Source organism: Neopsephotus bourkii, unplaced genomic scaffold, assembly GCF_033783945.1.
Source record: "Neopsephotus bourkii isolate Nb327-2 ecotype Australia unplaced genomic scaffold, CSIRO-AGI_Nbou_v1 NB_1634, whole genome shotgun sequence".
NCBI classification, from domain to species: Eukaryota; Metazoa; Chordata; class Aves; order Psittaciformes; family Psittacidae; genus Neopsephotus; species Neopsephotus bourkii.
Window position 1 is genome coordinate 9,604,386 of NW_026902109.1, and position 23,314 is coordinate 9,627,699.

At 42.7% G+C, this 23,314-nt stretch overlaps 2 protein-coding genes and 1 long non-coding RNA gene across 15 annotated transcripts in view; 2 read left to right on the forward strand and 1 right to left on the reverse strand.

Annotated features, from left to right (window-relative positions):
* Positions 1-3,740, forward strand: part of OPN4 (opsin 4) — a 31,037-nt gene extending 27,297 nt beyond the window's left edge. The window contains 1 exon segment of the mRNA XM_061373796.1: positions 287-3,740. Coding sequence (XP_061229780.1) covers positions 287-571 — 285 coding nt within the window. The 3' untranslated portion in view covers positions 572-3,740.
* LOC133223216 (uncharacterized) overlaps positions 1-16,470 on the reverse strand; it is an 88,453-nt gene extending 71,983 nt beyond the window's left edge. The window contains exons 1-2 of one of the 3 annotated variants that reach the window (XR_009728491.1): positions 16,228-16,470; positions 3,838-4,084 (exon numbers count right to left, since the gene is read on the reverse strand). This is a non-coding gene — a long non-coding RNA (uncharacterized LOC133223216). Of the gene's footprint in view, positions 1-3,837; positions 4,462-16,227 lie in introns of those variants that run through there. The other 2 variants (XR_009728490.1, XR_009728489.1) reach the window with 2 other exon arrangements.
* A 58-nt stretch (positions 16,471-16,528) lies between these two features.
* LDB3 (LIM domain binding 3) overlaps positions 16,529-23,314 on the forward strand; it is a 127,468-nt gene continuing 120,682 nt past the window's right edge. For 2 of the 11 annotated variants that reach the window (XM_061373716.1, XM_061373723.1), the window contains exon 1: positions 17,993-18,129. The gene's annotated coding sequence lies outside the window, so the exon portion shown is untranslated. Of the gene's footprint in view, positions 16,605-17,992; positions 18,130-18,392; positions 18,481-23,314 lie in introns of those variants that run through there. The other 9 variants (XM_061373720.1, XM_061373722.1, XM_061373726.1 and 6 more) reach the window with 7 other exon arrangements.

The following is a 23,314-nucleotide window of genomic DNA, read 5'->3' on the forward strand; positions in this document are numbered from 1 at the left end:
CATTAGTTTGGTCTTTTATCGAAGTAGACGAGCTCTTAAGTAGCAAATGAAAAGTCTACGCTTTAGTATGTTAACTTGTTAAACATTTTTTTCCCCTTGTAAGTTGTTCATGAAATACTATAAAAATATTCAGACCTACTTTACTCTCCACCTTTGTTTTTTAGTTAGTGATGCAAACTGGCAAAGTGCTTATCTAATTATATGCCACTTTTTCATAGATGATGCAACCTGATCTCCTTGTAGATATTTACGATGTTTGTATCTTTTAAATCCTTGCATCCTTTAGAGAGCTGAAAGCCTGAATGGTATTGGACAAAGAAAAAAACAGTCTCACTCTGGACCACCTGCAGCCCAGATACCCAGCATCACAATAACATACAGCAATGCCCAAGGCGTAGAGCTTCCTTCTGGATACCACTCTGGTTTCCTGTACCCTAAGATCAACAGCAACAAGCAAGACAAGAAGTCCAACAGCCTAGTGAGTCGTGCAAGCAAGAATGCCACCTTAGCCAATACCTCTAGAACAACTACAGACCAGCTGAATCCAGAATACCTTCCTACATTGCTCTGAAATGCTCCTGCAAAGGCACACTACAAGACAAGCAAGGATAAAAGCAAGAGAAGTAAGCTTTTCAGCATCAGAACTTTCTCCAGTGGTTCACTTTTTGATCTGAGTCACACTGTAATTTTATTATTTCTTTTTTTGTGCAGCTCATGAAACAATTTCACTTGGATTTTACTGTGCTCAGGTATATCCCACCACTGCATGGGTCTTAACCCGTAAACCTCCTAGGATTAACTAGAGGGGAAAGGGAAATATGAGATTTGAAACTGGCCATTGTTCACCTCGTGTAGTTTAACTTCAAAGCTACTACAGAGCTAAAGCTGAGAGGTTTGGGAAAAAATGTACATTACTTCTTGAAGATGGTTTCTTCATTATTGTGAAGTTCCTCAATCAAATGAAAACTTGAACACACAGTCAGTGCTCCCTTCTATAATCAATGACATACTTTCCCTCATTTTCTTCTACAATCCAATTGAAAGGCAATGCACTTGAGCAGTAATTTGAAGTCTCAGATCTTGAATTTAATTTCGGAGATTCTGGGGAAAGAGAAAGGAGTAACACTGAGGACGGTGCTATGGTTCTTGCCATACTTGGCTTCTTTTTCCAAAAGTGACTTAAGGGACCAGTTTAACCCACTCTTAGCTAACCTCCCCAGAGCCATGAGAAAGTATTAGGAAACTCCTTCCAACTTTCCTTTAGCAGGTTTCATGAGAAGAGTGCAGAATTCAAAGCAATTTTTGTACTGAAATGTCTTATGGGTAAGTCAATACATCTGCCTTCTAATACTTCAAAGTGGTTTACCTTTAGACATGCTTTCTGGAAATGAATCTTGAGAGAATAAGGGTTAGTTGCCTAAAAATAATTGTTCTAGAGATGGGTGGAACCCACACCATGCCCACTTCAGCACTTTCATTTTTCCCTTCTCTAAACAGCAGTATTCTTATAGCTGAGTTTCTTCCCCACAGTGACTTTGTTTGTGAGTTTGTACTTATTTCCTCTGAAAGCAAAAGAGAAGAATTCTGTGAAACAGTGATTTTCTGCTTCTCCCCAGTGCTCCTTCTAGTGCATGAGAATAAATGGACAAAATTCATTTGCAATCCATAGCAGTGTACATCACAAGACTTATGAGGTACAGCTAGTCCACAGTGGGGATATATAACTTCTGAGCCAAAAAGCACAGGGCACAAAGAGCTATTGAAACAGCTCTTCCCCATGAGCCCTTTAGTAGTTAGTTCTCCCTTTGGTTACAATAATGGAGAGAACCCAGCAAGTCATTTTGCCCTAAGTAAATCAGTTCTTCCTATGTCACATCAGAAAAAGCCGTAAGATCAATAAAAGGGTAACCACCTTATTCCTTTGAGGAGAAAAAAAAGTAACCAGTGGGTTCTAGAAGATCTGGGACATTGTTTTGAAGGAAGGTTTTGGAAATTTACTTCAAACAGAGGTTTATTAAAAGCAAGGTTATTAAAACTAAAAATGGAGGTGATAATGACTTCTGCAGCAGCTGAATGTTAGATCAGGAAAAAGTGGGACATTCGGGCTGGTAATAAACTGCCAAAAGAAACAAACTGTTCAAAATCCAGGATGCTTTTATGTAAATAAAATCATGGGCATTAGAGATGGAAAGGAGCTATTACAGTTCCTCCCTTCACCTGCCAAAACCGGATACTGTCTCCAGGCAGAGCACAATATTAAACTGAAAATACATACAGCTAGCAATAGAGAGAGAAAACATATCATCTTCAAACAGGAAAAATGTTCAAAGATATTCATCAAGGCTAAGGGATTTTATTATAAGTTATTGCTTGGGCATTTACAATTATTTTAAAAAACATGAAGCATGTAATTCTTCCCATCTTTTTTCATGAAGGCCATTCACACAAGTGGAAACTGGGAAGAAATGCTAGTGAATGCTGTCTTTTTCATATGGGTCACAAAAGGCTGAACCTGTCAAGAAAATAGGTCAAAACTCACACATGCTCTTTCACATGTTAATAAGAAGTGTGTGGTATGTGTCATTAAGAGCTAGATCCCTTGCTCTTGTCATGGCTTTATTCCCAAGTAGGATTCTTGAAGACTATACTCTGCACTCTTCTGCATTCCCTTCTACTTTTAGAGAATATAAAAAGAATACTTCCATGGCTAGAAAAGCCTTATGAATCAACAGCATGTTGTTCTCTACATCCTTCAACTCCAACATGTACTAGAGATTAGTTTGTGTCTATAAAAAGAACTACAGCTGTTCGTGCTTGTCTACTTACAGGAGGCTTGAAAAGCCTATATTAATTAGGGAGAATTTATTTGGGAGCACTTCAAAACTCTTGTGTGTACTCCCAGCGTAACTAACAGCTTTGTCTTCCCTTCGCCTCTACTAAGACTGTAAAAATCATTCAGGGGAGAGCCTACAAAATTCATTTCACCTGAGTATCTCTCCAAGTGATTCCCACTATAATCCCAGTGGCATTTGTAATAAATCATTATTAGTTCATATTTCATCTCAATTTAGCAGCTTCGTGTCCTGCATTCTGTACTTGGCAACCATTCTTTCTGCTTTGCTGTCTCTTTACACCGTTTAACACAGATGACTGGATTAAAATAATTTAGGATTGAGAAGATTCACATTTCAGTTAGAGTCAACTGTACAGCCTGTTCTGCACTGGAAAGACTGCCTGTAGTTTGGGTATGTTCCAGTGACTTGGGGGTGTGAAAGGACTAGGGCAAACTGAGGCGCTTCTCTTTGGCCTTTTGTACCACAGCAGCTGTTCATAGAGCAGCCTGCTGGCAAAGGTAACAGCAAGCGATGTTCTAATTTAAAAGACAAGCTCTTCATCTCCATGGGCTTAAGCTCTAATTGAGACTTGGGTCAACAAGTGAAAATGTTTGATCATCCAAGCAATTCTGCAAAACTGAGCAGCAACTGGTCACTATTGGTGGTGTTGCAAAGAAGGTGCCCAAGGCCAGTGTAAAAGAAAGGCTATTGCAGGTCAAGATTGAAATACTGTGTAAAGCAGCAGTCGCGAGTTGCCAGTCTTTCAAATTTTCATGTACTGCCAGGGATCTTAGTCCCTATGTTTTGCAGTTTACAGCTTCACTTTCCATATTTTTGGAAACTGTTACGCATCCACCACAGGGCTAGAAAACATCATCATAGCACATGACACTGAATAAATTTTCACACATTCTTGGGTAAGTCAGAGTAACAAAAAGTACTTTTTTGAAGTCATATTCAAAAGCAACAGCAGTCTTGACATTCAAAAAAAAAACAAAGGTACCTCAAATGCTGTATGGGTGTTTCTATAGCTCTTCAGGGTATAACAGGGGTAAGTTACTCGTATTCCATTTTCCTCAGTGTGACTGTGCCATTCTTCCCTTAGGTCATTCCAAGAGGTGCTGCAATGTGGCCCTTATCCTCTGATCCCTCAGTAAAAGGTATCACCATCTCAGTAACTCTGACAGGGCATCTGTCTCTGCTTCTGAAACCACCATTTGCACAAGGCTCTATTGAGAGAGGGCCCTTACCTGCAAAGTAATGTTAGTATCAGACAATGGTATTTCAGTGGCTGAGCAACAGGTATCTCAGTTCAAACATTTGTGCTTTTAGCCTTGCAGTTGTTAACATCATAGCAATGTGAGGAGTTCCATGCTATAAATAGGTTTATATAAAAGCAATCTTAAAACAAAGAAGTAAATTATTAGTACTGTCATTCATAGCAACCCTACACATGGGCCATAATCCCATACACTAAACGTTTCATGCAGAACAAAAAGATTACTATACCTTCCTTACCCCCATCAAATTTATAGCCTAAACACAAAGTTCACAGTTGTCAAGGTTTATATGTTGTCCTATTTACGTCCCTTCTAAGGACAGCAGACCACGTACATCATCAGTATAAGCCCAATAAAGCCAGGAAAGTTTCTTTAGAGCAAATCTAGCTTAACAGCCTAATATAAAGCAGAAACAGCAGTAAGAAGTTGCGGCTTTTTTGTTTTTGTTTTGTTTTGTTTTGTTTTTAAGGAAAATACTTCTTTTAGTTACAGCTTCCTACCAGCAGCAGGGCTCTGCTGGACACATAGCACAGGAATTCTATACACCCAGCTTGCAAAGGAAAGCAAAGCAAAGCAAATGCTGCAAGAGTCACATCAGTGTAGGAAAAGGCTAGTACATTTTCCAAACACTGGTATCACCTCACTGTGTATAGAGATGTCAGGATCTCATGATATTAGACTGCAAAGCTAGCCTCACAGTGGCTGGTTCACATATTACCTACAAGCACTTTTTGGCAATGAAATTATCTCTCAAGATTAAGATTCACCTGAAACTAGGGATAAGTAGTAGGACCAGCTGCTGAGAAGAACTGAAATGGATTCATTCCTCTCCACAGTGAGCTAATGCTCTCTATCCTTGTGTTGGGGTTATGTTTTAAAAATTATTATAATTTTTTAACTCACAAAAACAGCAATATTGATACAGATTTAAGACCAAAGATTTTTTTAATCACTACCAGGAAAACTTTAACCAACTCTTGCCAAAGAGACTTTATGTGGGAGAACCTTTTTAAAACCCACTTTCATTTGGGCTGCTGCAATATACAGTCAGTCATAATCAACCAGATTTATGACTCAGAAGCACAGAAATACAAAGCAAAACCAGCCAAAGTAGATCTTCTGATGATGACTGTAACTTAAACGATAAGCAGAATTTGCAAAAACATCCTTTTTAACTTTATCAGGCTTGAGTCAGGTCTTAGCATGCTGTAGAGCAAAGTGAGCTGCAGGTCAGGTTTAACTATCACAACACACAAACACAGACATAACTTGAAAGTAAAGCTCATCATGTGCCTCTTATTCTATTAGTCTGTTTGGTGTTTTCCTTTATGGAGTTGTATGTGATATACTAATATTACAGTTAATCCTGGAGATAGCAATCTCCTACGTTAGTGATGGGAAATTTTATGATAGTGCAGTTGCAGTATATGTTGCATTATATGAATTTGTGTTTCCTTCTCCTCACAAAGTATCTCCTTTCAGTATTATGACCCAACTTCAGCATTCTACCTTGTTCTAAATAATTAGCTTCAGCCCCTAAAAAAATTAACATGACACATATGTATAAAAGTTGCTAAGGGGAATTTTTGTGAAGCATGTTTTACTCCACAATGTAAAAACAAAGGCATTATTAATTTCCCTCAACATTCAGACTTCACTGTGACTTCCACAAGTGTGCAAGAAGATGCACACAGAACAAACCGATGCAAAAATATGAGATTACATCACTAGACAGCACAACCCCTCCCATGTAAAGTTTCAAAAAGGACATTTCCTGAATAGGCCGTGGGACACTTAACAGGCATACTTACAACTGCTATTTTTTCCACTGACTGGAAAAAACAGAATGGAAAATCTATATCCTTTTACACAGTGCTGTGCCTGAAGAATCACAGACAAAGTGTACTTCTAACATAACAGCACTTCCTTCAAAAGTCCCCGTTCTTTAAAAGTGAGACACATGCCCAGATGTACCTTTGTACCCGTTTCCAAGCAGTCCCCAATCCCCTCAGGTGGTAAACCCAGTTTTAATTAAACACAGCCCCCTCCTGGCTTTTAAAGAAACCATGTATGCTTCCACCTTATCATGTACACAGATGGAGTCTGGATTTATGATAATCCTCCAACAGTTACTTAAAAATATTAATCCTTTCAATGCTGCTGTCCTCAGCAGAAGTCTCTGAGTAACAGAAGCACATGGCAGAACCCTTAATGTGTATTGATACATCTTATTCAGAATGCTGTTTTCCAGATACACTGGTTAAAACTCACTTTCTGCTGCTGCTCAGTGAAGTAAGAAGAGAACTTCACCCAGTGAAGGACAGAGTTGAGACAGTAGCAACATCAGGCAGCTCAGCGGTTGGTCATATTCACTACATAAGAGTCCTTCTGAAAATCATTCCTCTGAAAAAGACACACCAATCTTTCAGGTCCTGGAACTTTAAGTTCAGTCAGATAAAAATAAGTTTCATGCAGTAAAAGCTGCTCTCTTTGGGCACTGCAGAGACCATTTATTTCAACTGAAGAAATTAAAACCATGAAAACTCCATGAAACATCATGTGAAACTTCAGTAAATCACACCTACTTTAATTCTTACTTTACCCCAGATTATCATGTTAGAGGATGGACAAAGGCAAAGGAAGCAAAAAAGCAGACAAAATTCAGAATAGCCATTAGCACTGCACCAAAATAAAGTGATTGTAAATAAGTTAGGGGGTCCAGAAGTGTTGCACAACAGTAACTTCCTATGAAACATGCCTCTTCTTTTTCCCATTGTGGGCCACTGTCAGAAAAGGAACTTAGAGTTACCGTCTGTGTCAGATTTCTCCTTGCTTCTTTCATGATTCAACCCTCCTTGACTTTTTCTCATGTGTAGGAGCCAGACCATAGTGATTTCAAAAACAGGGCTAAGGAGGCCACAGCACGCATTTCAGAGCTGCATCCTGCAGCTTCCCTTCATTGTGCTGTTTCCTGAAAGAATCCCCGTCACAACTGAACCTGTTCCATTTTTACTGGGTCACAGGAGAAAGGCAGTTCCTTATCAGAGCAGATCATGAACATGGCAATAGCCTGAGCCACCTGAATTCCAGCTCTTGAAAGCAAAATTATTGCAGAAGTTTTCAAAATAACACTCTTGACTGTGCAGCATCATTGGAAGCCATTTCTGGGAAACCTAAAACCCTGGGCTTAAATTAGCTATACAGGTAGAAATAGCATACCAGTAAAGATTTACAGCATAATGATTCAGCCACTCAATGTGGTACCTGATGGAAACCGGGTTTCAGAGAGATGTAATTTCTCATTCACTATTGAGGAGTATTTTCTGAACAGAAAATCGTGGCAGTTAAACCACTTCACAGGGATCCCAAACCAATGAATTTCTCAGTTAAAAATGTTAAAGCAGAAAGCCTCATAGCAATAAAGCAATATCCTCTACTAACGTCTTAGTGATTACTAGGCTGAGATTTTCACAATGCTAATATTTGCCGAGTTGTCTGCAAAGAGGCGCCTTCAACCCCGGAGCGAGGGGAAAATGCAGGGTCCAGGAGCCTCAATTCTGAGCGGAAATACCCCCGAGAGAGCCTCAAGCCCTCGCCGAGCCTTGCCCAGAGGCTGGCAACTCCGCTGAGGCGAGCAGGGACTCACACGGGGCTGCGCAAGGAGGGACGGCCCCGCCCTGAGCGGGGAAAACCCGCGCCAGGAAGCGCGGCAACGGTGTGTGGTGCGGCGGTTGGCGCCGGCAGCGCGAGCGAGCAGCGAGTTGAATGGTGAGGCTTCGCCCCAGGGCCCGGGAGCTCTGCTCTGGCTGTCCCTACGGTGGCAGCGTCGGCACCAGATAGAGCCGGTGAGAGGGGAGGCTGCACCGAAGAGCTCGGGGTGCAGAGAATGCCTGCACTGGTCTCGTGGGGGGAGGGTGCACAATGGGCAGGGCTGCGCTCCGTGCTCCCTGGTGGAGGGCCTCCTGAAGCAGGGCCTGAGCTACGGGACACTGTCAGCAGCTGAATGATGCCAGGGAAGCTGAGAGGGAACTGGACTGCTTTCTCCAGGCCCAAACTGTGCAGGGGCCTCAAGTGCCCACCACAGTGCGTAAGGAAAAGGAGGGCAGTAATCCAGGAATCTGGGGACTAGTAACAAAACAAAACACCTCCCCCCCCAACAAAAAAAAAAACAACACCAACAACCCCAAAACCAAAAAACACCCCCCGAAAAACCAACAAGAAAAAAGAAATCAAAAAAGCCCTACCAAACAAACAGAACAACAACAACAAAGAAACACAAGGAAACATCACAATCAAAAGCAAGGGGCTTCCTCCAAAATCTTGACATCCTCACCCAGAACAGCTTCACAGCTCTGCAGAGGCCTAATGAGGGAACACCCAGCACACCAAATGAGCAACCAGCTGATGCACCAGTGAAGATGATCACTACTGGTGCCTTCAGAAAAAAGCAGCGGGTCATAGTAGTAGGTGACCCTACTTTGAAAGGCACAGAGGTATCCATCTGTTGGCCTGACCCAATCTCAAGGGTATAGTATGGGGAATAGACAAGAGGAATTAGAGATGTGTATATGGCTACAGTAATATGATATAATTGGTCTCACAAAAATACGGTGGGATGGCTCCTCTGACTGGAGTGTTGGAATGGAAGGTTATAGGCTCTTTAGGATAAGACAGGCGAGGTAGATGAGGAAGGGGAGTAGCCATTTATGTCAGTGGTAGGCTGGAGAGTATGGAACTTTGTCTGGGGACAAGTCATGAGTCAACAGAGAGCTTGTGGGTCAGAGTAAAAGGGAGAACAGCGATGGGGGACATCACTCTGGGGATCTGTTACGGACCACCCAATCAGGAGGACTCTGTGGATGAAGCACTCTATAGACAGATAGGAACAGCCTCACGCTCGCAGGCCCTTGTCCTCATGGGGGACTTCAGCCATACTGATATCTGCTGGAGCAAGGGTACAGGTCAGCACAAGCAATCCAGGATCCTTGACTGTGTGGAACACAACTTCCTCTTGCAAGTAATAGAGGAGCCAACAAGGAGAGGTGCCATGCTTGACCTCGTGCTCACAAACAGGGAGGGCTGGTTGGGAATGTGGTGCTCCAGGGCAGCCTTGGCTGTAGTGATCATGAGATGGTTGAGTTTGAGATCCTCAGGACAGTGAGAAGAACATACAGCAAGCCCACTGCCCTGGACTTCAAGAGAGCAGACTTTGGCCTCTTCAGGAACCTGCTTAGTAAGGCTCCATGGTATAAAGTCCTAGAGGGCAGGGGAACCCAAGACTGCTGGCTGAGATTCAAGGATCACCTGCTACAAGCTCAGCAGCATTGCATCCTGACAAGAAGGAAATGAGGCAAGAGGGACAGCAGGCCTCTGTGGATGGATAAGGAGCTGCAGAGAAAGAGGGGGAAAAAAGAAGCTTATGTAAGATGAAAGAAGCAAGGACAGATGGCCTGGGAAGAATACAGGGATATTGTCCAGGAAGCTAGAGACCACAGTAGAAAAGCTAAGACCCAGTTAGAATTGAGTTTGGCAAGTGATGTGAAAGATAACAGGAAAGGCTTCTATAGGTATGTAGCAAACAAAAGACTAAGGATTAAGTGGGCCCTCTCCAGAAGCTAAGGGGAGAACTGGCTACCCTGGATTTGAAGACTCTGAGGCTCTCAATGACTGTCTCAGTCTTCAACTAGCAAATGCTCGTTCCATGCTGCCCAAGTCTTGGAAGGCAGATGCAAGGACTCTGAGAATGAAGACCTTAGGCCCAATGTAGGAGAGGATCTGGTTCGAGACCATCTTAAGAACCTGAGTGTGCACATGTCCATAGGACCTGATGAAATCCATCAGCGGGTCCTGAAGGAGCTGGCAAATGAAGTTGCTAAGCCACTGGCCATAATATTTGAAAAACCATGACAGTCATGTGAAGTTCCGGATGACTGGAAAAAGGGAAGGAAATATAACCCCCATTTTTAAGAAGGGGAAAATGGATGACCCAGGGAACTACAGACCAGTCAGTCTCACCTCTGTGCCTGGCAAAATCTTGGAGAAGATTCTCCTGGAAAGCATGGTAAGGCACATGAAAAACAACGAGGTGCTTAGTGACAGACAGCATGACTTCACTAAGGGGAAATACTGTCTGACCTATTTGGTGGTCTTCTGTGACAGGGCTATGGAACTGATGTACAGGGGTAGAGCAGTTGATGTCATCTACCTGGACTTGTGCAAAGCATTTGATACTGTCTCACGCTATGTCCTTGCCTCTAAACTGGAGAGACATCAATTTGATAAGTGGATAAAGAACTGGCTGTATGGCTGTGTGTAGAGTTATGGTCAATGGCTCAATGTACAACTGGAGACTGGTATCCCTCAGGGATCGATGTTGGGACTGATCCTGTTCAACATCTTTGCCAGTGACATGGACAGTGGGATTGAGTGCACCTTCAGCAAGCTTGCCAATGGCATCAAGCTGTGTGGTTCAATTGAAACACTGGAAGGAAGATGCCACTCAGAGGGACCTTGACACACTTGAGAGGTGGGCCCATGCCCACCTCATGAAGTTCAGCCAGGCCAAATAAGCGCAAAGTCCTACACCTGGGCACAGCTACAGGTTTGGCAACAAAGACATTCAGAGCAGCCCTGCAGAGAAGGACCTGGGGGTTTTGGCTGATGAGAAACTGAACATGAGCCAGCTTCAGTGTGCACTCACAGCCCAGAAAGACAGCTGTATATACTGGGCTGCATCAAAAGAAGTGTGACCAGCAGGTTGAAGGAGGCCATCCTGCCCCTCTACTCTGCTCTTGTGAGACCTCACTTGAAGTATTGTGTCCAGTTCTGGTGTCTTCAACATAAAAAGAACATGGAACTGTTGGAGCAAGTCCAGAAGAGGGCCATGAGGATGATCAGGGGGCTGGAGCACCTCCTGTATGAAGAAAGGCTGAGGAAGTTGGGGCTGTTCAGCCTGGAGATGAGAAGGCTGTGTGGAGACCTCATAGTAGCCTTCCAGGAAGTCTCACCCTGAGTACTAAATGCAACAGTCCCAGCTATAATACATTCAGTGCAAATTACACTCAAAATACTGATTTGACAAGTCAAGAGGACACCATAATGTTTCTGTTTCAACATGTGAGTAATTCGCATCTTTCTCTGCTTCCTCCCTCCAAGAGCCAGTGGATTGGTTTTACTTAAGAAACATTGGTTCCAGCAGAATTATTTGACTTCATTAATAATTTGACTGCTATTATTTTACTTGTTCTCAATTTGAAAGATCTCATCAGAAGAAAAAAGCTTGTCACAAGAGCACACATTTCATTGGAACTTCCATTCTGGTCCCTGTACAACTAATATCCAACATGTAAAGGAAAGAGCTCAGGAACAAAATAAGATAATTGGAATAAGACATTCCTATTGACTTGCCTGGGAACTCTGTTCTTGTTAATTCATGCATTCCTTTAAACATGGGGAATCAAATGTGGTTACTCTTGTAACAGGATCCTGAATTTGTATCCCATTTGTCCTCCCATAGGCCACCAAAACTGTTGGAAAGCTTAGCTAACCCCAAGTAAACTTACTATCAAAATTGCCAGTAAAGCTAATTATTAAAATAATTTGTTTATTTCACTTCTCATGATTGAATGGAGGCAGTCAAGAACAGTTTTTTGACATGGTGTGCCTTTCTCTCCCAGTCCTCATTCTACCAACTGCATGAAAACACTGGGCAGGTGCAAATTACATAGTTGATTTGCCAGTTCCTGTCTTACATGAGCTCTACATTTCACATCTCACCCTCAAGACACTCCTAATCTTTATTCCTCTCAACTGAGAAACAGTCTTCCTACACACCTTTCAAATAACAAAAGAATTACCACATGGGAGAATCAAGCTAAGTCAGCTAGCACATTCCCTCACCCTGCCCTTCTTGCTTTGAGTTCAATTCTTCCCTTATTGCCAGTAGAACTGAAAACACTGAAAAAGGAATGGAAGAATGTGTGAATGAAACTGAGACGACTTTGATTAAATCATTATTAAATAGCTAAATCCTCATATGAAGCAGTTCTGTCATTGCATTTTACTGGAGCATTTGGCTACAGTCTCCAAACTGATGTTGAATAGCACATGTTTGCTTTTGCACATATTTTCTTGTGTAGATTTATGTAACTGGCAGGACAGATTGCTAGCATAAATCTATTAAATGAAAACTGTTGTGCTAGTTTTCAACCTAATTTGTTCTCTTTCCATTTTAATAGACATACTGCTACTATAACAGTTTACGCCACATTATCTGTTGAGCTGTGGTGTGAAAAGAATTTACTTTATGCTTGAAATCCCAGGAAAAATTCTGTTTGTTGTTGAGAGGTGGTGCACCAAGATGCTACTCTCTGAAAAATACCCATATAGAGCAGTGATCCTCCAGTGACTAGATTTAATTTAAAATCATTATCTGTAACTACAAAGTGGCTAAAGCACTACTTGTAAGCCACTGTGAGAAAAGCTACCAAGCCATGTTCTATTTACAGTTAAATGAAAAATTCTCAGAAAAGTGTGGGTCATTATGTTCCTCCTTCACTGCTTGAATGTAGTGACTGTATCAGCAGCAAAGCAAAATATTTGTTAACTCTTGTTTGTTAAAGTAGGTGAACTGGGCAGCCTTTCTTCATTTGGATAATCTAGAGGTCACATATCCCTCTGTATAGATCTGTTTTAAAAAGCTCTGGGTGTGTATTTTCATGCTCAGACAATTTTTTAGTGCTAAAGGAAATGGTACTTGAGTTAAGCCCTTATTTGGAAGAGACAACTGGCTCACATTATATCTGGTCTTCAGATATAACAATTAAACTTGTTTCAATAAGCCAACAGGCTCAACTGAACAAATAATCAGATCAAGGCACCAAGTAACCAAACTGAACAAGACTGATACTCAGCTGACACTGCCTTGTGGTAAGTATCCAAGATAATCAGTTTTGAGCACGAGTAAGGCATTAACTCCCTTTGTGACCTTGACAATTCAATTTACTGCAGTGCCCAAGTTTGTCTGTAAATGACCATACCCCTTAGTCTGCTGCAAGGCAAAATTAGGAAGGTTTTGCATGAAGATTGCAAACTAAACCTTTTTCCATACTCAAAAAGAGGATTAGCAGTGCCTGTTTTAAGAAAGATGCAATGATGGATTTATCAGATTACAACTGAGAGATGCAGAGAGATATTGAGTGAAACAGGTGGAAAGAGATTCACCTGTCCCTTCATACATATAGCATGCATTTACAACTGAATACTTACAGTTGAACAGTGAGCTAGAATTAAGAGGCTGACATTTATTTAGACAAAGTAACTGAAAATAAATCAAGTTTAAATTTAAAGAGAATTCCAGCTTTTCTTCTGTCTAAAATGGGAGCACAATATTTGTTAGTCAACACTGACATTTTGAGGCTAGACTGGGCCCAAGTATGAAAGCAGCCTGGGTTATGAGTCAAGCTGTATTGCTGGGGTTTATCCTGCTGACAGTCCATCTTGAATTACCTACTGCTATAACTCTGGTTTTACCCTGTACTAGGAATGTTATGCTAATCATGTAGCTCAGGGAAATAACAGGAACAGTCCAAGGTTACCACATGAACAGACTTCTTTTTTGTTTAATTAAAACTATAGTGTTGCAATTCACAGAGTTTTATTGAACTCTATGTAACAGCTTGATGTTTTTATCATTTTGTTTGCTTGTTTGTTTGCTCTTCTATGTGGGCAGTATTAGGAATTTTGCAAAACTGCTAAGACTGAAAATAGGAATGATAGATCTCTGTCTTACAAGGGTAAAATTACCAAAGTAGAATTGCTTTAAAAATATGATCCTCACCTGAGCTGTGCTTGCAACATTTCCCTAAGATTTTCTGCAAAATAAGTGGTGATCCTGAAGGTGTTTCACAGAACTATTCCAGGGCCATTGGTAGGGCAGCAATGTATTTTTTAAACATTATTTAAAGTGCAAGTTTAATACTGTGACTAGTCCTTGCTTGAAAAAGAGAATAGAGGATTTTTTTCCCCTCAAAAAACATGCAGAAGTTTCTGAGAAGTTCGTAGGCTCTTTCAGAGAGTGCTTAGCAGGTAGAGCTCCCATACTTTCAAAATTCCCTGCCTGTGAGTAACTTACTGAGCAACATGCACTGGATTCCATCCTATTTCAAACAAATAAAATTCTGAAGCAGAACTGATCTGCCACTTATCAGAACAGGATTATGTGCCAATGTGCAGTCATCCTTGTTGATGATGGGAGCAGGGAGCAGAAAAACAGGTTGCTAAAGGCCTTGTAAAGATTCAGGTATAAGCCCTTAAATCTAAATATGATTTTTTTTTATCACATGTAGGATGGAATAATCTAACAGATCATCACCGTATTCATAATAAAATAGACATAATTTACCTCCATCTGGATGGTGTTTTCCAGCTTAAGTCATCATTTATGCTACAAGGTTTATTAATCTACAAGGAGAATTACTTGTGGTCATTTTGCAGCTTTTGTTATGTAAAGAGGGCTTCTAAGAGACAGCAGAGTGGATGAGGAATTCAAAGGATGACAAAGAGCTACAACTAACTCCAAGGATAACAAAGCATGTATTTTCATCCTGATACTCATTAACACAGATCCCACTGCAAAAAGCCTCTGACAATCAAAACTCCTACCCCTTAAATATGCTACTGAAGGTCTAAGGAGGGTTTTAAATGCACATGCATACAGAATATGATGAGTCTAGTACAGAGCACACAGAAGTGCCTAGCCATGTGCCACAGAAAATCAAATCAGATTCTGACCTCATTTATTCCCACCTAATCTTCCTAAAGAGAATCAAACAGCTTTGATGCAAGCAGTGTATGAACTTAAACAAGAGGGAGGCTTACAGCAGGGCAAAAGCTTTATTCAAGCCTGAAAAACGAAATATCTCTTGGAGTTCTGAAGCTTTCTCACAGAAAAGTAAAAGATATTTAGGTCTTTTGTTATACCAACTTTGGAATCAAATAATCACTGACTTGAAAAGCACCTCCTTGCACAGTTATGCCCTGCAAATATCCATTATTTTTATAAATTTGTAGATATTGAAGTATCTATCAACATCAGAATTGATTAGCATCACCACTGTAAACAAATATGCGCAATGTTTAGATAAATTGATTTGAGTAAATTTCTTAACCATACAATTTCACTGCTGTCTCAGGACTAATCTAACAGGCAATTATTCATAGTCCTGGTAACAGGATAGTAAGAAGCAATTCTAAAAAAATCCTTTCACATTTCCATGGCTTAAGGAACCAGTGGCCAGAAACAGCCACTTTAAAATCAATTTTCTAATTGCTTTATTAAAAACCAAATTAAATATGCTGCTGTCAGCATAATCATTTTTTTCCCTAATGAGATGTTTAATTTTATCTATGAACAATTTTGATAAAAGTAGTATCTAATATTCTGTTAAAAAGTAAGTGATCTGTAGAACTGAGTATGCACACTCTATGGTATGCTTTCCTTCCACTACAACCATCCCCTTATTTTCTGTTTTGTGATGTTTTTGGGGAAAAAAACCCCAACCAACCAAGAACAAAAAAAGAAAGTCAAAAACCCCCACAAAACCCCACAAACACTCCACCCCTCCAAAACCCAACAACAGTTGCAAGGATTTTGGTTTTATAATCCATAGTAAAACTGATCTGCTCTATTCGTTGCATTCGTGCAAACCTGTCATGCAAACTGCATTCTTTTTGTGGTAACATTGATAACTTCAATGCTCCATGAAAAGCAATGTATTCAGGCATTTGACAAGATGCAAAATGTTTTCTCTGGGGATGTAAGCTGACTTGTCAGTAGAATATTTCTGTAACTACCATTAAGTCACAATCCATTTCAACATGAGCTTTGGCCAAGTATAAACACAGAGATAATTTAGATTGATTTCCTGGCCATCTGTGCATCCTGTGTATCCGACCAAAAGAGCCCACTTAATGCACATCATGGTGTACATGTGGCATAAAAAGACTAGTTTCCTTAAGGCAAGAAATACTAAACCTCAACTACAAGTCTTTTAAGTGCTGAGAGTGTTCACAGTGGTTGGGTTTACTCTTGAGACGTACTTTTGGACTCTTACATGATAAAGGTATTGTTAAGCGCCGCCACCCGAGACCCCGCGTAAGGAAGGCGATCTTGCCACCCCGCTCCGCACAGGCCGAGGAGAGCTGACGGTTGCGCGCCCCGCGGAGCGTCGCGGCCACTACCGGCGGAGGCGCGCTCCAGGGCGCGGCACCTGTCCCTGGTGCTGACGGGCCCGCTCACCGGCAGCGGTGAACCGCTCGTCGGGCAGCCGCAAGCGCGGCCCCTGGAATGCACCCGTGCCCTCCACAGCCGTCTCCCCGCGACCTCCTCAGGTTACCGGAGGAGCCGGGATCAGTGGCACTCGCCTAGGCGGCTAGCTTCCCCCGTCCGGGGCATTCGTGCTCCTGTGCAGGTCCCAGGCAATTTGGATGGGTCAGGTTCCAGTGTCTATGTGCTTGAGAACTGTGTGTGTTGTTTTGGGTTTGGGGCTTGTTGTTGTTGCTTGTTCTCTTTAACAAACTCGTAAAGCAGTGGCTTACTCATTGCACTGAAAAAACAGCTGTCTTTCTGAAAGATACTTTTGGGGGCATATATCACATAACTGTAATAACACTGAATAGAGGGATGTACGTAGCCGGTAGCTTGGATCTTAAAAAAGCTCAGTCATATAAAGTGGCCACAAGGCTAAGTATTTTTAATTCAGGTGGACAATTACCTTTTTTACTCTGTGCTTTTGGAAAATGGTCTTCCAAATCCTTTGGCTTCTCTTAGGCTGTAGTTTTAACTTTACCACTCAATTAAAACGACCACTGCCTATCAACACCAGTGAACCACTGGAGGGGAAAAAAAGTCTCTTCCACTTTTCGTAAGGGGAAAATAGAAATTTCACCCGTTCTGGCGGTAAGTGGAAGTGAAGGCTGCAGGCTCCAAGCTCGCAAAGCATTAACGAACATGCTTACGAGCTTCCCCTGAGGTTGGGCACATCCCCACTTTTCCTGCCTACCTCTCCAGACCACCAGCAGCCGCGGAGCTCAGTGCCCCTTGTGAGGAGTGCCAGGAAGCCGGAGCACCACCCTCCTCACGCGCCACTTTCCAGAACGTTCCACGTCCCTCCGGAGGGCGCAACCCTCCCGCGACCCGCCTTCCCGCCGCCATTTCTTCCCTGAGGGCACCCAGACGCGTAACGCCCGGCGCGCCTCTGGTACCTGCTCCCCCGGGGCTCAGCTGAACCGCTCCTACAGCTTTGTCACCTTCCTGCTCTGCCACCAAGGCCAAGAGGTGATCTCCGTTCAAAAACGGATCTGTTAAGAAGTGTTCGGACTCCGCAGATCACGGTTTCTCGGTTAACGGGCACTCCGCAAACACCCAGGGCGACAAAGCCCCCAAACGCTCTACCTCGCCCATCTGGCGCCCCCTCGCGGCGACCCGGCGAAGCCACCGCCCCGCTGACTGACAGACGGCCGTCCGTCAGCGCGGCGCTGGCGGCTCCCGGTGGTCACCGGCGCCCCTGGCACGCCACGCCCACCCGCGGCGGAGGCGCCCGGAAGGGACGTGGGCGCTTTAAAAGCTCCACCTTGGCCGCCCTGCTGCCGCCTGAGTGCCGGGAGTGGGTGGCATCCCTGGTGTGGCCGCCTCTCCCGCTCGTCTCAGCCCCGGGGGTTAAGTGACTTGACCGCAATTCCCCGGGGATGGCGGCCCGGCGGGAGGTGGGATGCCTGTCGGATGTCTGTGGGTGTGTGTGACCGCAAGCACCGCCCGCTGAGGCAGCGGCCGCTCCTGTGGGGGCGGAGATCTCCGTCCGCCGGTCCGCTGGGGGCTTGGCCGCGGCGCAGCGGCCGCTCCACGGCCGCCGCCCCTCGCGTTATGGTAAAGCGGTGCGTGGCCTGAGGTAGTGGTAGACGTCTTACCGGTCTAGGGTTACCGGTTGCGCTACTCGAGATAACTGCAAGTGGGCAAGGTGGGTCGTGCCGCGGCTCTGAGGGAAGGAGAGGCGCCGGCGCCAGAGCGAAGGGCCGAGCTCTCTCTGGCAGAGTGGGCCCAGGGGTGGCGGCGGATGCCGAGTCCCGCAGGTCCCAGCGTTCCGCCTCTGCGTGGGGAGAGCAAGCTGCCCGTGCTCTTCGGTTAAGAGGTCAGCAGAAGCCGAACGGGCAGGAACACTGGCGCTGTGCTAGGCAAAGACGGCTTGCGAACGACGGCTGTGCAGTGCAGCCACTTGCTGTCTTGAAAATCCAACTTGCAGGTTTAAAGAATTTCTGTAGTGGTAAACGTTACCTAGTAGGACATTTACTGGGAAGGCAGGAAAGAGTAGGTGAGTCATTCGGCTGAAATCTAACTTCTGTGAGCCTGATCGATTCAAGATTAAATCTTGAATACTTGGTCATTTAGGCATATGCATAGGGGCACACTGCTACATCAGCGTGGTGCAGTGATCCTTGAGGAATCTGTGTAGTAGACAAATTGCACTGGTGGCACAGGAGCCTTCTTGTGAGCCTTATATGTTCATTGCACTGTGCCAAATCGCAGGCTCTCTGGGGGGCAAGCCAACACCATAGAGGTACTGTGACATTGATACCATAGCTGAGTCCCCTGGTCTGTGTGAAGTTAACAGTGATCTGCATGTAACTTCTGTAGCCATTTGTGTGTGTGTGTGTTTGGGTTGGTTTGTTTGAGTTTTTTTGTTTGCTGTTTTCCTCTGTTAAGCCAAAACAGTCAATTAGGATCCCCTGCAGTAAAGCACACATTACAGTAGTCACAGGGTTCCAATCAACTTTCCCAATTTCAGCCCAGAGTCAGGGAAGAATGATAAAAAATAAACAGTGGCACATTTTGCAGCCTTATTTATCTAGTTCAAGTACCTGTATTAGAAACTGAGCCCTGCATTGTAATCCAGTTGCTGCTGTTGATTCATTTTGTAACCTGAAGCTGGTAACCTAAGTATATATGTAAATAGACATGGTAAAGCAGCAGGTGTTCAGGTGTTTTTTACCTTAGAAAAAAAAGGAAATGTGATATCCTGGCAAGACACCAAAGGTGCCGTGGAGGTATTAAGTATTGCGTACTGTAGTGGGTGCCTTTAAAAACAATGACTGGGATGCTGCTAAAGTGAGAACTTGGTAACATACACTTAAGTCTTTTTGTAATACAGGGGCAAAAAAGTCTATGTAAACAGGCTGGACAGGTATCTTTTTCCTTGGTAGCCTGTCTCTCTACAGGTATGGTTTGTAGTTTAACACAATTACCAAAAATCTTCAAATCTTTTGAAGATCAAAAATGTCTGTCTACACTATGCTGTATACCCAGCCTTCTGTAGTAGTAGGAAGAGGTCATGACAGGAAAAAAAACAAACCAAAACTGGCCATGTAGCAGGGAAAAAATGTGAAATGCCGTTTTTCTGTCATGGTGAAGGATCTAGAATTGAGGGTAAACAGCAAATTTGATGAATTGGTAAGGTGATGCTGTCAGCAGCAAACAGCCAAACAGAAAACAGTTTGAGCTGCATTTCTGAAGGTGTAATACAGAGAAGGGAGATAATATTCCATCATTATATTGCTCTGGCTTATCTCTCCAGCAATACTATATTCTGTTGGGACCTACAAACTAGAACGACATGGACAAAGTAGAATTTGGTGAAGCCAAGCATGATAGAAAATGTAGCTTCTTAAGAAAGATCTGAATTCAGGACTTCAGACAACTTGGTAAAGGGGCTAAGAGGAACTCAAAACCACAGAGTTCTGTGAAAGCTGAAGGGTTTTGATTAAATGGGTGAAACAAAGCTATACATAGAAGTACAAGTAAGATTAGTTCAGTTCAGAACTCTGCACTGTAGGAAAGGAGATGGCAATGAGCTCTTTTGCATTGTAGATAGTCTTGCGTTGGAAGCAATACTGAACTTGTGGGAAAAATCTTTGCTCTTGGTAATTTTATATTCAGTTTGACATTGTAAAGGTAGAAATTCAGAGCTTAAAAGCTTTTACATCTCTAATACGTCAGTTTCAAGTTTTGTAGCACTGATCAGCTATTTTGTCTTGTGGATTGCAGTGAAGATCAGTCTCAAATTCAGTTCCTTATTAATCCACATAAAATATAATTAATATTGGGTTTATTTAAAATTTTGGTAACCTGTAGGATTGCATATATCAGACGTCTGGTTCAAAGCTTGAGTTTTCTTCATGCAGTGTCTAGGTGAGTAGTTTCTTCACATGCTCCTGATCCATTCTCCTTGCCTTTCCACGCTTCTGAAAGTGTAGATAAACTTAGTGGGAACAGTGCAGGAATCAATGAGAAAAGGGCATTTGTCATAATGGTGAATGTTGCCAAAGAGGCATAGTCTGTTGCAGATCAGAAGTCCAACTTTCAAGCATGAGATGCTCTGAAATGCTTGGTAATACAATCTCATTGCTGCAGTAACAGTAATTTAAGGTTTTCCTATGAGCATATCTAGCACAGCAGCTAAAATACAACCGATGAGTAATGTGGCCAGCTTAATGAAGTAGCAGCAACTTGAACAATTGGAGTTTCCATCACTTGTTTCCTTCCACCTAATTTAGCATTGACACTAGTGGTTTTTATTTCATTCACTTACTGGTGATGCACTTCCAAGCATGCAGTTGTAGCTTTCCCAAAGTCAATTCACTGTAATACAACGTGGTCTCTTAGCATGTGTGAATTGTTTCCGCTAGTGCAAGGTCTCTGACGTGGAAGGATGGCTCTGCTCTGGCTCTGAATATTTGCTGAAGGTGGTGTCATTCTCCTCTACTGTAGAGGTATCCATCCAGCTTCGTCACAGCTGTTCCCATCAGTCAGCCCTGGGGGGGGGGACCTGGTGAGGTCTGGACAATTCTCTGTCTTGATGTCTGTAGAGAAAATGTCACCCTGCTCTTGGAATATGTTTGGTTGTTTTTTTTCCTTTAAATGTCACCCCTTACACCAGTGACCTCATCTGACTCAGCATAGCTTCTGCCTGAAGGGAGAGAACTATAAGCAAGATTTTGACATAGCTGGAGAATGTAGGGAAGAAGGTTCACCAAAAGAAACAAAACGCTGTTGTTTGAGCAAACAATTATTTTTGGGACCATCTAACAGGCAGTTATGTAGAGCAACTAAAACCTTATCTAAACATCAGAAGCTGCTGAAAACAAGGGGATTCTCTATTACGTACACACAGTTTATTTTGTCCTCAGGTTTCCCAGGAGGTTTTGCTGAGATTTCTGTTGGTAACCATGTTGGAGCTGTACCTGCTGCACCAGTCCAGTTGCTGGGTTTGTTTTGGATGTTTGACATGGTGAGAACACCCATGTCTCTCACCTTTGGAAACAGGGCAGGGTTGAAGCAGTCATCTGCCTAGATCACCAGCTTTTTTATTTTAAGGCTGATTGTTTTAAAAGTCTGTAGAAGACAAGTGAGACCTATGCAAATGGTGTCCTCAGCAAATGGAGCTGTGACTACAACATGAGCTCCTCTACTGTTTGCATTTCATTATTAGCCATAAAGCTTTCTCCAGTAAGGCAGGTGGGAAACAAACATAGGAGGGAAGGACTTGGAGAAGGCTGGAGAAAGAAAACTGGAGTATTTATACTTCAAAAATGTACTTGGTAGTGATAGTACAGGGACATGAAAGGGCTGTGGTCCTGTTGTGTTGAAGGGGAATGTTGGCCAGGACACTGGAATATCGTCTACACTTTCTTTTTAAAAGTGCCAAGCAATGCTGAATGTTCATGCAGACACGGACAGAAACCAAAGGAGTAGGAAAGAGTGACCTCAGTTTAACATTTCATTCAAATGACAGTGCCCCTAATGAGATTACCGCTGTAGTTTCCTAGCACACCACCCAGCCTGGTGGATCTCAGATCCTTTCAAACGTCCTAAACTGATAAGCAAATGTCATATTAAACATGTGAAAGCAGGATAGAAATGAATAAAATTTGATTAAACAGCATCTCTCTTTCTTGATGGTTATTCTCTTCAGCTTGCGGTACAGTTTTATTGTGTTCTGGGTTTTGCGCCCCCTCTTCCCTGACTGAAGATTTAGGTATAGGAAGGCAACATACACAGAACAATCCATAAAAAAAGTAACCTCTCTTTTAATACTTTTATTCTGTTATACTGCCTTTACTAGTGAAGCAATGACTTGCTATGTTAGTCTTCTGGTTTTATTCCATTTTTCTTAATCTTTAAAATGGAGCCAAGAAAAGGCACTAAAAAACAGTAATGAATTCTTAGGAAAAGAATAGTGCAATGACAATTTACCTTCAGTTTTTTTGTGTGTGCAGATGACCTTCAAAACCAACCAACCAAGCAAACAAAAACCCCAAACCAAACAAAAAATGAAAACTCTGCCACTTGAACTGCAACAATTTGGTTTTGTTTTCCCTTAAAGTCATCATCCAAACATCACTGGTTCTGGACTCATACAGAGTAGGTTACAGCTGTTAACGTAAATGTGCCCTAGAGGCATTTGTGAGACATCAGAAACCCATTTTCTTTTCAAGCTGTGTCTTGCTATTTGCTTTGGTTTTGGTTTGGGGCAGTTCTGCTGGCTTAATGTAACTTTCATTCACATCCATGTGAATTGCTGTGGTTTAATTTGGACCTCTGACTGAAAAATACATAGTTTAGTCTGGTGTGTATGCAGAACTTAATTATTCCCTTGTACAAATGACTTTTCTGCCATTTAGTATTCTGTGAATACTAAACACATTGCCCCATGGTTTTGAAAAATGATTGACCATCTCCTCAGATAAAGACTGAGCCCCTGGTAGTGTTTGCTCTCTGCCATTTCGCCATCAGTTTTTCTACCATGTTTTAAGGTAGGTGTATGGGCAGAGTGCCCTACTATCAGTGTTCAAACTGAGCTACCTCATTCCAGTGCATTATGTGGTTTTGGTTGTCTTTTTTGATTATCAGAGTAGAACCCATGGGACTTTTTTTTTTTTTTTTTGGCCCTCCCACCGCAATGTAACGGGAATTTCTTTCTAACCAGAGGATAAAGGCAGGGATGCTGTGGAGTTACAGGAGAGTGGTTCTGGAGGTCCTGTGTGTATTAATGACTTGAAAGGGGTGAGTGTTATTTAATGTTTCTAGCTTTACCATGAGAGCAGAAGCTTTTTGTTTGTATCTATAGTTCTGCCAACAACTTCTTGCCT